The sequence below is a fragment of the Fukomys damarensis genome, unplaced genomic scaffold (genome assembly GCF_012274545.1).
Source record: "Fukomys damarensis isolate Sample0158 unplaced genomic scaffold, DMR_v1.0_HiC HiC_scaffold_20, whole genome shotgun sequence".
NCBI lineage: Eukaryota > Metazoa > Chordata > Mammalia > Rodentia > Bathyergidae > Fukomys > Fukomys damarensis.
In genome coordinates, this window is record NW_022900932.1 from 16,495,465 (window position 1) to 16,509,305 (window position 13,841).

The 13,841-nt window shown below is 43.3% G+C and overlaps 1 protein-coding gene across 2 annotated transcripts in view; it reads right to left on the reverse strand.

The window, feature by feature from the left end:
* The window catches only part of Kat6b (lysine acetyltransferase 6B), a 169,509-nt gene that overhangs the window by 3,085 nt on the left and 152,583 nt on the right, over positions 1 to 13,841 (reverse strand). For both annotated transcript variants that reach the window (XM_010607309.3, XM_010607319.3), the window contains exons 13-16: positions 6,695 to 6,926; positions 6,218 to 6,377; positions 5,263 to 5,619; positions 2,263 to 2,554 (exon numbers count right to left, since the gene is read on the reverse strand). In XM_010607309.3, the coding sequence (XP_010605611.1) occupies positions 2,263 to 2,554; positions 5,263 to 5,619; positions 6,218 to 6,377; positions 6,695 to 6,926 (1,041 nt within the window). The remainder of the gene's footprint in view (positions 1 to 2,262; positions 2,555 to 5,262; positions 5,620 to 6,217; positions 6,378 to 6,694; positions 6,927 to 13,841) is intronic.

Sequence of the window (13,841 nt, forward strand, 5' to 3'; positions counted from 1 at the left end):
TTTACTAGATTTAAATTATTTCAGGTTATATTATTTACTTTGACTCAAACATTTGAACATGTTGTACCTCTGAAACAAATGAATAACTAGATACACAAATGCGTGCATATGTCATCACTTTTAGGATCATAATTTCTGTATGACACAGCCTACAATGTAAGGATCGTGAAATTCCTGAACTTTCGAAACAACAATACTCTTCTTAGTACTACTTTTACCTACAATGTACTTTGGATCAACTTGCTACTGAAATGCAATATTTGCACCAAGACAAAAAGAAACAAACAGTAATTGTAAAGTTCATTTCAGGTAACCTTATCTTTCTGTATCTATCTATCTGAATGTAAATAAACTCGCAAGGTTATACAAACACTATATAAATATACACCTACAAGTCGACCATGCCTTAACATCTTTGGAAGTTAAAACGTTCTAGAATCACTGGTCAGTTTAAAGGAAAATCTTTATAAAGGGAATAACTTTATTAAGAAGGTTTATTTTGGCTGGGCATAGTGATGTATGCCTATAATCCCAGCTCCTTGGGAGGCAGAAGCAGGTGGACTGTAAGTTTGAGTCCAACTTGGTCAACTTAGTGAGATCCTATCTCAAAATAAAGGGCTGGGAATGTAGCCAGTGGTTCTGCCACCTGCAAAAAACAAAACAAAACAAACAAACAAAAAAACCCCAAAACTATCTCAATATAAAAAGGACTGGGGTATAGCCTAATATGTGGGAAAACCTGGGGTTCAATCACCAGTGCTGAAAAAACAATTAAAAAAGCCCCAAAAACATATCCCCCCGGCACTTTGGAGAACAAAAATAAGATCTAACACTCATGAGAGATACTCTTATTGCAGAACAGAATGATTTCTAATCCAATCAGTGTGCAGCAGGGTAAGCTCTACTTCACTTCTATAATGAACGGATCATACATACACTTACCTGCAAGTTTATACTCAAACTGACTGGCTGAAAAGAACGCATGCCACCTAGAAAGATCTTTCGGACATACCACGTCCTAGGCCTGAATTAACTATCATCTCAAGAGTTCCTAGTTGTTTTCTTTCTATTCACAACAGCACGAAAGAGCCATGCCAGTGGCCCCAGATTCAACATTCTTAAGCTACTGGTCCCACCAGCTTTTGTGGAAATACCTCCCTAAACCAGGAAATGAGTTTTCTGATAATTATTCTGAATTAAGGGGAGAATCCTAAAAGGAATTGAGTATAAAGTGGCCACAAAGAATTTCTAAAGGTAAACAGCAGGAAGGGGAGAAGGGCAATGATAATTCATCTACAGGCCTCAGGGAAGACGGCCAAGCAGTGGAGATAAACACACATTCCACCCCCACCTCTGAATTCGTTGTTTGTTTTCATTTGTTCATTTCAAGAAACCAAAGAACAAGACTTAGCCTGTGTATTCCTAGGGTAGATGTCATCCGCTCAGCAACGACTGTCTGTGGCCACACGTCACTGTTATCTAAAGAAGTCAAGATACTGGCTATGTTCTTAAAACTGACTGTTGAGACACCTGATGGGAACTGTAGTTCCCAGGGAAATGAAACAGTCCATTCCCCAAACCGGAACAGGTTTTGAATAGAGTCATGTCCTTGGTAGAGTAAACACTGTCCCATAAATTCTCATGATTCCGCTGGGAGTCACTGCCCAGGCTGACAGGCCAGGGATGGATGCTTCTCAACAGGGTATCACGGACAATTCACTGGCGTTCATATTTTTGTAGAGGATGAGGAAGGAGTGTCCCTGTCAACTTAGAAGGAAAGTTACTTTCCTGATTTCTATGCTGTCCCATGTTATCAGAGCTCTAACTGAGGGTATGGGTGAATTCAGATGATTCTTGTTCACAGTGTACCCCTACTAGTGATTAAGACGCACCGCTTGTTTCCTAATATTTGTTTTCCAGGAAAAAGAACTATCACATGCAATGATCACACTGATGATAATACAGGAAGGTCCTCATTTTCAAAATACTAAATGTGAAGAAATATATGCACTACAACCAAGGAAATGCCATGTATTTCTTAATGACAGATGTCAAAGTTTTCAGTGCTAAGCCAGTGTCTGCAAAGGTAAACTCACCCAGAGGAAAGTTGTCTGGTCTTCCAGGAAAAAAAGACAGACCCTTTTATGAGTAAGAAAGGACAGAAGGGCACTTGGGTTAGGTGTGCTGGTGCAAACTCACAGGTGCCCCTGGGACAACAACATCAAGCTGTGCACAGGGAGACCTTTATAACCCTCTACTTACTTCTACAGGGGTCAGCATTCTTAAAGCAGTGATTGTCTTTTCCTTCCTCCAGCTCTGTCTGCCTCTTCTTCCCAGGCTGGTGTTGGTATGCTCTCCTCAGGACAGGCTTCCGGCTCTCCTCCTCCACTTCCAGCTCACAGGTAGGCTCCAGCTGCGGCATCGGCCTTTCCTCGTCTGAGTGGTCAAAGGGCTCATTCAGGACCTCTGTTGTCTCTGAAATGGTCTCGGTTGTTACACTGCTGTTGATCCTCCTGCGTTTACGACCCCTTTTTTTCTTTAGTACAAAAGGCCTCTGAAATTAATTCCAAACGTAGTACATCAGAGCTCAGGAGAAATTAAATGGGTGAGTCGATGTGCCGCAGACATGTACTGAGGGCACGGCTGAGAATCTCACATGTAAAGGCTGCCGCGGTGCCTTTGTACTTAACCTTCCATTTGATGTTTAACATCCCTCTCAGGCTCCAACTACACAGGCAAGTGTTTTCCAAATACAACAGTTGTTTGACAAGCAGATGCTTCAAGAAGGAATGGCCTAGCAGCTTGACCGTAGATTTTAAAAAGCTAAGCTTTGCTTTCCTAGCATTCATGTTCCAAGTGGTACTTGCAGGCTTCAATACCCTGTACACAATAGACATTTTAAGGTTGTCACAGACCCTGTATGTAAGTGTTGCAATAATTTACTTGCCATCGGGTCATTCGTTAAATACCTGATAACTGTTTAAGGGATGCTCATTATAGGGAAAGCATGGGCAATGTGACAGTGGACATGACTAGTTTACTTGTCTCATTTAATGCGACTTCGCGAACTATGAAAGAAAAAAAGAGTTTAAAGAAAGCATGCTTCTATGGCTTAAAAAGTCAACAAACTTACGTGGTTGTTGACGGTTGGGGTGTGGGGAAATTACTGATAATTTTGCAAAATAGTATAATATGGATGACACCTTATAAAAAGTAAAAAGAAGCCAGGCACAGTGCATTTCTGTAACTTAGCTCTTTAGAAAGCTGAGGCAGGAGGATCACAAGCTTGAGCCTAGCCTGGGCAACTTAATGAGACCCTGTCTCAAAACAAAACAAACCCAGGAGGAATGTAATCATTATGTTCTGTAAACATGTATAAAACAAATAAAAATAAAAATTCAATAAAAGATAAAAGGCCGGAGATGAAGCTTTGTGAAGGCCCTGGACTCAGTCCCCAGTATTGGTGGCAGGGGCTGAAAAGGATAGGTGTGGTGGCACACACCTGCTGGGAGGTGGAGGCGGGAGGATTACAAGTTTGAGCTGAGCCAAGAGTGTCTAAAAAAAAAAAAAAAAGTTGAAGGAAATGCAGTGTTTCATCTTTATGTAAGATACAAAAACTTTTTCCTGCTAATATTAAAAGAGTGACACAAATGACTCTCTATAATTATAATTATAATATATTTTTCACAAGTAAAAAATAATGATAAAAATGTCTAAAAGGACTAACAGGTAGATTTGCTGCTAAAATGGAATCTGTCAACAGTGAGTTCCAAAATTGTTGGAAATACACAGCAAAGAACTACAGGTGTAGCTTGGTGGTACAGTGCTTGACTGACATGGGCGACACTCGGGGTTCAATGCCCAGTAGAAGCCAGTCCTCGTGGCATCTGTATGTGATCCCAGTATTCTGAAAGGCGCAGGCAGGAGGACTGCAAGTTCAGACCCAGCCAAGACAACTTAGTGACTCAGAAGACACTGTTTTAAAAAAATGTCTGGGCCGGGGGCTGGGGGTTTAGCTCAGTGGCACCGGGCCTGCCTTGCAAGCGCAAGGTCCTGAATTTGATCCCCGGTACCAAAAAAAAAAAAAAAAATGTCTGGAGATATAGCTCAGTGTGAAGGCCCCGAGATCAGTCCCTGGTATCAGAGGTAGGGGGAGCCAACCTTCTGGTAGATTACATCTTAAAAATTTTATGCTTTACCTTTTCAGTCCTCTGAGTGTTTCTGAAGAACACATATAGGCCTGTTAGTCACACTCTGCAAAATGACCTTTGTGGTTATTAACTTCCTTAGTCTGCTTGCCTTCCCTAAGATAGAATGTTTTCAAACCTGAGTGTGACCACTATAAAAAACTGGTTTCTTTAGGTTGAGTTCATTTATATAGCTGTAGTCCATGTCAAGCCTGAAATGATTCTGGCTTTTGATGTTTTTAGGACAAGTTCCTCTCATTATACATATAATACATTAAATTATTCTTCTTGGAAAAATTAAAAACATTAGCCAGAAGCCTGAAGTCCACTCATGGGATGTTCCCTTCTCCCATTTCCCCCCAGCTACCTTCTCTAACTGCCAGGCCTAGAGAAAGAGCCCTGAACTGGGGGTGGGACCTGCAATTCCCTGTGTTGCATTACCTCTATTTGGCTATAAAAACAATACCTGGCCCCTCTTCATGTCATGTGTAGATACGGGACAAAGATAATCAGAACTGGGGAAGCAACTATCTAAAGACAAATTCAACTGCTTACTTTCTGTATCACTGGAGATGAGCGAGATGGTGTCATTTAGAAAAACCATCAGGTTACTAAGATAGAAAAAATTTCAGTAACACATAGTTGGCCATAAATAAAAAATATCCGCATGAAAAATACCTACTTTGCAACAGTGTTATGACAAGAGAAAGAGAAAGAAACAGCAGTGGAACACTGGGCTTCCAGTGACCTTGGGTAAGTCTCCTGGAAGTGTAGTTAAGTGCCCTGTGCTACCACTTTTGAGTCCCACTGCCACTTAGTCTACTCCTGCAGACCAGCAGGTGGCAGTGACTACTGGACTAGGAAGCTGGCCAGTCCCTGGTTTCCTGCTATGGCCATCAGTAAACCCAACCATGATTGTAAGGTAAACAATTATGACGTCGATCACTGGAGCTGTGTGCATATAAACTGCATTTAAAGTACAGAATACGAGTAAGAATACAAATACTGTAAGAATGTTCCCAGTGATAGTCGACTGAAAGAGACACACAGACTTAAAATCTAAACAGACACATACCTTTCTCTTTATGGCAACAGACTGTGGTTTAGTCAATCGTGGAGGAGAGCTTTGAATATTTTCTTCCTCCTCTTCCTCCTCCTCTTCCTCCTCCTCATCGTCCTCATCATCATCCTCCTCTTCCTCCTCCTCCTCCTCCTCCTCCTCGTCCTCCTCTTCTTCCTCTTCTTCACTGCTCTCTTTAGCCAGTTCCATCAGCTGCCCTCGCTCCCCTGCCCCCGGCCGGCTCTCCGGGGAATGCAAATATTTATTTTTCGATTGTACTTTTGCAGGTGATTGCCTACTGTTCACTCTAGATGACAGGATTTCTTGCTCCTCCTTTTCCCAGCAGCTAGCTTGCTCCATCAGCCGTTCCGCCTAGGAGGGGAGGGTAGAAATGGCGACCAGTGAAAGAGGGCAGCTCCACAGCAAGAGCCTCTAAGAATCAATGGCAAAGGGTCTCTAAGTGAGCTCGGATGAGGACAGTCAGCCAGCCACACAAATTCCAGCCACATCATCTCAGGACCCCTTGGCATCAGTTAGGATAACAAATCAAAGGAGACTGGGTTTCATGGGATATTTAGCAGTACAAATGATGCAGTTAATTGATTTGAATCCTTTATCACTACATTACATGCTCACTGGCATGGAGCACTTTAAGCAAGTTCATAAACACAAAGAATCGATTGACACTGCAGCCTCGGAGCTCAGCACCAAATCTGATCTGATTACATGCTGTTGGGAGTGAAAAATGCTGCTTTGTGATCAATGATAAATGTTTCATTTTTCATACTCAATTCAATAAAATTATCATGTCTTACCATGCAACCTCGGTTAGGATAAATTAGTGCCATATCATTTCACAAGTGCTCTACACATAAGCAAGCCTTTGACAATGACGTTAATGACTTTCTCAGCTTAAGAGAGTTGAAAAGATTGAAGTTACACAGTTTAGGATAAAGAAGCCAATCACTACCTCTTTTTCAGCTTCCCGCTCTTCTTCAGAAACCGCAACATTAGAAATTAAAATTGGCGTCCACCTCAGACACTCTGGATCAAGTTCATTGACCCGGGAACAGGTTTTCAGCTTTTCCATGTGGTCCAGTATCATCTTTTCCCTTCTAATGATGACAAATCTGTAATGTGATAAGGCAGAACAAAATGCAATCAAAAGCTGCAATTTCATTTCACCTTCACACGCTGGCACATGCTAGTCGCTAATACTACCCAGGTTAGGAAAAAAATCAGGAAGCACACGAAAGGGTACAGCCAAGTGAAATACAGCAAGCCAAAGAGTATCATTTCCCATTTTCCTTGTAGAATGGTTCTGATAATACCAGCAAGGGTCCTCTTATCTGCAACTGGAATACATGTGCGCTCTGAGCCTTCACGGACCCTCTCTGGTGGGAGAGGCTTCAGAGGTGGCAGCATCACTCCGGGCCCAGGAACTCACCTGCCATCTCTCTTGTCAATCATGTGAAGGTGCTGCAAAGTGGTGGCGATGTCGTGGGGGCACATGCCCGTGGCTCGGCTAACTGCCTTGATGCTGATGTGCCTCTCGTGGTGGCGGCAGAGGTACTCTAAGATGACACTCTTCCAATAGGCCAGGTAGGAGAGACGGCCCAGGTCAGAGAGGGGCTTTTCAGGGGACCCTGCTTGGCCTTCTCTTCTAGAAAGCAAATAGCCTAAGGCAGAAAAAGCAGAAGTCCACTTACTGTGGTGTTTCCAGAGATAGGAATGGGAGCTGCTGGCGAATATAGGTAGCAACAACATTAAAACATCACACCAACGAGGCACATCTTCTTATGTATGAAGCTTCTTCCCAGTTCATGACTGGATCTCCAGGAAGTTCATTCATGCTCCGCATCTTCTCTAGCGGCACTATAAGTCAGTTCACAAGACAGCAGCGGCCTCCCAAACATACACTGTGGTATATTGAACAAAGCCTGAAAGCTGAGATTGAAGGCATCACTTCTGGCAAATCTCAACATCCATCTCCTACCAGCTTTAAACTCTTTCAGAAACTCAGTGTCAGGCACTTACTCAGAAATCCTGTCGAGGGACCAGCCTAAACATTAATGGGCAAGTTGTTTTTCACAGGAAGGACCTAATGACCCTCTGACAGCTGGGTCTTAATAAAAGAGAAGGGCCTCACCGGGCTCTCAGAGTCTACATGGCCTGTTAGGTTTAACCAGCTGGGTGATCTGAAGATCTGTTTTAGGACTCATAAAAGAATGTCTTTCAAGTCAACTGCTGCAATTCACGTCAGCTCCACTAGCGCTACCTTCACCTCTTTCATGGAAATTAATTTCTAATCCAACCCCAGAAAGCTACTCCTACAAATTAAAAAATTCATACAAAACAAAACTCTTTAAATTAAATTATTTCATGTATACTCCAAAAAGCCCAAACACATCCATCTTTTGAACACATTCTGCAGCGTTATGTGAAGGTTCCTTGGCATAGGAACTCGGAAATGAGGAAAACTTTAAATCCACTTGAAGAAAATGAATGAAAGCTGGCGGCTGTCTGGGTAATTAAGAGCCACTTATAGAGTAGAGAAGAAATGCTGTAAGCTAATGATGTCTACCTTGCTCTAATTATCCATTTCAACAGCCTCACCTTCATGAACTTCCTAAATTTAAACAAACATCAACCACATACAGTAGGTGGCAGCAATTACAAAATCATGGTGCTCTGTAAACCACCCAAATCTTCAGCATTTTTCTTCTTTATCTACATTTCCAAAATGGCTGCATTCTGAAGAATTTTCTCAATTTTAGTTTTCGCGTCACAAGGAGAAATCAGTGCCTCTAATGCCTCTCAAAATCATTGTGAATAATGCAGAAATATAGAACAAAAAAATCCAACCTGAACACTATTGGGGTATGATCATAGCATTTTGCATCTTCATGCCTTTAATCTGAATGATATTATAAAGAATAGGCACAGATTCAATATTAGCTTTCACTGAAGTCTTTTGACTCGTCTCTTTAATTCATGTTTAACTGCAAAGTATTTGATTAAATGCAAACAAGCACCACCATATTTTATAGTCAAACCACTGGCAACACGTCACCCAGCTACAGGCGGAGGCTCTCGCTAGCAGCATCAGGAATGCTGACACTGATGGCCGCTGTGCTGTGCCGTGCCGTGCCAGAGCCAGCCCTGTCATGTCCTGTCAACAGAGGGAAGACCTCTCTGCTGCCAGAGTACGAAGGCAGCCCAACCCTCAGAACACGAGTAATTGTCACATCCATCACCTGCCTCCTAACCGCTTGGCACATGCTGAGAAATGTACTCAGCTGGCAGCCCCAGCTCTGTGCTCCTGGGGGACAGAACCACAGCGCCATGGATAAGGAACTCTCCCCCTTTGTCCACGAGATCCCACAATTAAAAGTCTCCTGCAGCGACTGTGGAAATCCTCAGGCCTTCGCCGGTTCTTATGTGAGCCCCAGTAGGAGACACCCCTCCTCCCCTCTTGGCCCGGCAGAAAGATTCTGCACAAATGAAGGGCTGGGAAGGTGGTCTGTGCAGTCCCCACCACGAGAGGTGACCTCATCCAGGAAGCACGAGTTCTTCTTTGTTCTGTCTTCCCTTCCCACGGTCCCTATTCAAGACAGGGAGGAAGCACCCAGAATTCCAGAAAACCCTGTTTTATCCATCTGTACATGCTTTGGTCCCACAAAGGTATCAGTTCTATCTGGTGACAGAGATGTGCCTTATCAGGGCCTGGGGCTAAATGGGGGAGGCCACTCAAGCTAGCAGGCAACCTGGGTCTTGGGCAACATGTAGTCACGGATGTTTCCAAACTGGCTATTCCTGCCATATTAAGTGGCTGTTTCCTGGTACGTTTCCTTGGATCCTGACTGCAGCCTGTGACTGATACTGGCGTCATGACCAGCATGACAAGCCCTGGTGAGAGTGGACGCACTGAGCTCATGGGTCCTCCGCAGCAGCCACCTGGGTAAGCAAAGGCTGGAGGGAGAGAGAAATGCAAACAGGTGCCAGCAGGGTGTACTTTCCTGGATGCTGGGGAGAGCTGGAAACCAGACCTCCAAGTAGGACACATCAGGTGGCTTTTCGTGGCTCAAGTCTCAACACTGCAGATCGCAGAAGGCCACCATCTAAAGGGACCCCTGCTTGGCCTACAGTGAGTTTCTCCTCTCAGCCTCACAGTCAGTGTGAGGAAAGGACACTTCTGCCAAGAGCCATCTGGAAGTCCACAGGATCCCCTCCCAAAGGAGGGTGTTTGGGGCATAAAAACAATCCACCAGAACAACAAAAAGGACCACAGATCAATTTCTCAGGCCTCACTGTGAAATGAAACCACCTGTCATTTGTCAATCTGTATGGAATGGAAAGGAAGCACCTGTCAGATCTTCTTTGTGGCGCACTGGGGGTGGGGTTCGAGACTGGAGGAAAAGAACCAAATGTTAGCAGCAGGACTAACAAAAAATAGTTTTACATAAACTTCTTGCCACTTTTTGCTTCTTTCTACTTTTCCTAGGCTTTTCAAAGCGTAAGTACGATACAGCCCATTGACACAATAACTTTTGGTGAGAACATTTTACTTATTGAGTAATTATAGAGATGTGGTGGTTTAAGTTACAGCTCTTTAACTTACCAAAAAGATTCCAAATAATTGATCTAAGATGCAGGGAAATAAAAAGCACTTATCTTGGAAGCCGGTGTATTATCCTGAAGCATCTGGAACAAGTACAACACACCCCTGGTGAACAGACTCCCATGTGCTCTAACATCTCTCCTTAGCTCAGGATACTTCAACCAGAGAACCTCAACTGGAGAAATCTGGCTATTTCAGATGGAAAACAGAGTGATGTATGGAGAACATACTGAAGTAGTTGCAGTATAATTAATCACTGGCAAGCCAGAGGTGCTGGAAAACAGTGCTAACCTGTGAGTAAGGGCCTTGAAATTTAAAACCATAAACCCACATCAGCTATTGTGATCCAGCAGAAACTGGCTTCTTCCTCTATTTCAGTGGAACTACTTTAACCTGGAGAAGTAAGGACTGGGTGATGGAATGTGGGCCACACACTTCATCAAGGTGTCTGCTTGAAGGGAAAAGAAGAACCCGATGTCTACAAAAGCAAGCCTTCCTAGGCTGCACTGTGGGGGACCGACGTGTTCCTTGCTTCTGCTATGGCAGACCTCCTCGTCATTTTTCGTATTTACTAGCTCTGATACCCCAAGCTTGAAATGGTTAATTCTCTCCCAAGAAGAGAAAAAGGGGTAAAGAGTTGTCTTCATGTAGACAGATCCATCACTATAAGGAATGATCTACCTATTCAAATTCAAGATGTGTTTTTGTAGACCCAAATTACCACATAAATTTAACTCCCGGTATAGTAATTGCAAGGTGAACCCTCATTTATAGGAAAATTCTTTCATTTTGAATTGAGTAATGATTCAAGATTGAAGAGTTGACCATGAATGGAATTGTGTTCTCAGGCAAGGGTGTGGATACTGGTAAGGCCTCCCTCCTGGCTACCTCTCATCCCTGCACAACTCCATCTTCTACCACCCGAAACTCAGACACAGAAGTATAAACTTGGTCTAGCTACTTGGGTCTCAACTCCCATCTGTCTAGATTATGTGAGTTCAAGGTCACCAGCTGCTTTTAGGGGAAGATAATCTTAGAGGATTACACACCTTTCATCAGACACCTGTTTAGCTCAGCAACCCTACTGAAAGGCCCACATCAGTAGACATAACTGAGCTTACAGACCTGAGAACAGATACCAGGCCAGGGATTTACTGCAGCTCTGGAGCAGAGGAAATCTGATGACTCAAACCATGGAGATAGCAAAGCAGTAGTCTAGGCTCACCTGGGACTGGTTTCTGGGGTGAGTGGCAACGTGAACAACCGGCCGAATGGCATGGTGGTGGCTAGATACTGACAGATAAGCTCTATAGGCTATGTCCCCTTGTCTAAGTTTTGTGGTGATTCTGCAATTAGTGATGAAGGTAGCCGAGCCCTAGCTCTCACATTGTTTTAAGAGAATAGCAGTGTTCTAAATAACTTGTGACCTATCTGTAAAACCTTATTTTTGCTATTGTTTAAAAGAGCCTGGCTTGCCCAGCGTGATGGCACACACCTGTAATCCCAGCACTTGGGAGGCTGAGACAGGGGGATCACCGTAAGTTCGAGACCAGCCTGGGCTACACAGTGAGTTCCAAGTCAGTCTCAACTACATAGTGAGACCCTGTCTCTAAAAAACCAAACCAAACCAAACCAAACAAAACAAATAATAATAAAAGAGCCTGGCAAAAATAAAAACTGAAAAATTTCAGATATTATTTTATTGAGAGATTGGTTTTGAAACTGCAGATATCTAAGACATTTCTCTAATTCCATAACTATGTCACACCAGAATACATACACTCCTCATTCAACAACTGGGCTCTTTTCATTAAAACAGGAATTGTATATATTATGTACAATATTGAGAACTAATGGTCAAAGGAAAGTCCAACTTGGTGAGTTTTATTGGCATAATTCTTACATGTAGTACTTCAATGTATAACAACAAAACTGTAGTACTGTGCTGTACAGTACAATCAGCAAAAATTACAATGCTGCATAAACCAGGTGTACCCCCAAAACAATGAGGGTCTATAAACAAGATGGACAGTGCTACACACACACACACACACACACACACACACACACACACCCCAAGTCGTAAGACTGAGTGGTGGGTCGTTAAGTCTGAACAGTCATCAACCAGGTAGGTTGTTAAATGAGGAATATCTGTAAATAACTGATTCTCAAGGTCCCAAAGTGTGTTTCCCCAGAGAATCAGCATCAGATCACCTGGCAACCTGCCAGAGCTGCAAATTTTCTGACCTTATCCCAGACCTGTTGGATCATAATCAGCGAGGGCAGGCCCAGCACCTGTGCTTTAACAAGCAATCCTGGCAATTCTGACCGACTTGAGTTTGAGGACCACTGCTGTAAACTCTGCTCTGCAGCTGCTTATTTTGATGAGCAAGTGCGAAAAGTTGTGAAGCAGTGGGGCCGCTGGCTAGATGGTGGGAGTGAAGGATCTCCAATGAGTGCCATCTTGACCAGCTCTGTGATCCGGGACTACTGAAGTATGGGCTCTCCAAACCCTTCTAGACTGAAAGTTACGCTACAAAGCACTGAATTATTGAATCATGGCCATGTGCTCAATACCTGTGCTTCTCAACCTTCATCGGGTCAACAAATCACCTCTTGCTACAGCAAAGATTCTCATTTGGTGGGTCTGGGTTGGGGCCCAAGTTCCTGTATTGTGAACCACGCTTGAATATCAAGAACTGGTAAATCAGTAGCTCTTCAATATTTTGGTCTTCTAAAATTTACTTGTATTTACTTTTTTTAAGACTGAAGAGCTTTTGCATGTAAGGGCTATATTTATTGAGTTTGTAAAGAAATGACACATACTAATTCACTTTAAAATACCAATAAACCCATTATGTGTTACCATACTTTTTTATGAGAACACCCTATATTTTCTAAAATGTAAATAAAAGAATGAGATGAGAGGCACTGATTTATATTTTTGCAAATCTCTTCAACTTCTGGCTTAAAGTAGCCAGATTCTCATACTTGTTTTTATACTGAACCTACTGGGATGTCAGAGGTCATGAAATTTCAGGAAAACTCCACCATACGCTCATGAGAGACAGAAGGGATAACAGTTTTACTTTGAGATAGTTATGACCTATGGAGTCCCTAGAGCATACTTTGGGCATGCATCAGCCCCTGTGACACTGGGCAGTTTATTTAACCTCTCTGTGCTTCATTCAGTATGCTCACTCACAACACGCATATAATAATTATACTTATCTCTTACAGCTGCTATGAGAATTAAATGGGTTAATACAAAGCAGGCGAATAGTGCTTGTCACACTACTGTAACCCTATAAGTTAGTTATTACTATTAGCACAGTGAGAGAATGAACTTTCAAGGTGATCATCTGGGTAACTAAATACCTCTTACACATGGGAAAGATAAAAACTTGCACAGAGGAAGGGAACAAACTGATCTATGGAGTCATATTGGAAAGAGCCACTTTTCTTTTCCTGCTTTTGCCTGAGGAGCCTGAAATCATTCCACTGCCTGGGACAGACACCGCCCCCCCATCACCAGCTAACCACCCAAATATAAATTTAATTAAAGGAAGCTACCATGGAAAAAATTTCTGCCTCAGGAATGGTCTCAAAAGCCTGGCTTCTCCAAGTTCCCAGCAAGCACAATTCTGTGTCCCACCCTCCCTCTGGTATTGGAAGTCCTTCACTTCAAGGCCTGGCCTGGGGAAACAGCAAGCTGACAGACCACAGACACAATGGCTGCTAGAGCTGCAGCAGAAACTCAGCCGCCTAGAGACAGATCTGTCACAGACCTACATGTTCAAAACTCAAGTGTGTCCCTGGGCAAGTGGCCGGAGCCAGCAAGACCTGGAGTGGAGCAGGTCTGTGGGGAAGGACGGCTGGCCATCCCAATCTTAGATGTCTCCTCTCAAAGACCCCACAGGCTCCCCCAGCAGACACTCACTGCTAACCTGTGAAGGGGGCCAGTCTTTCTTAC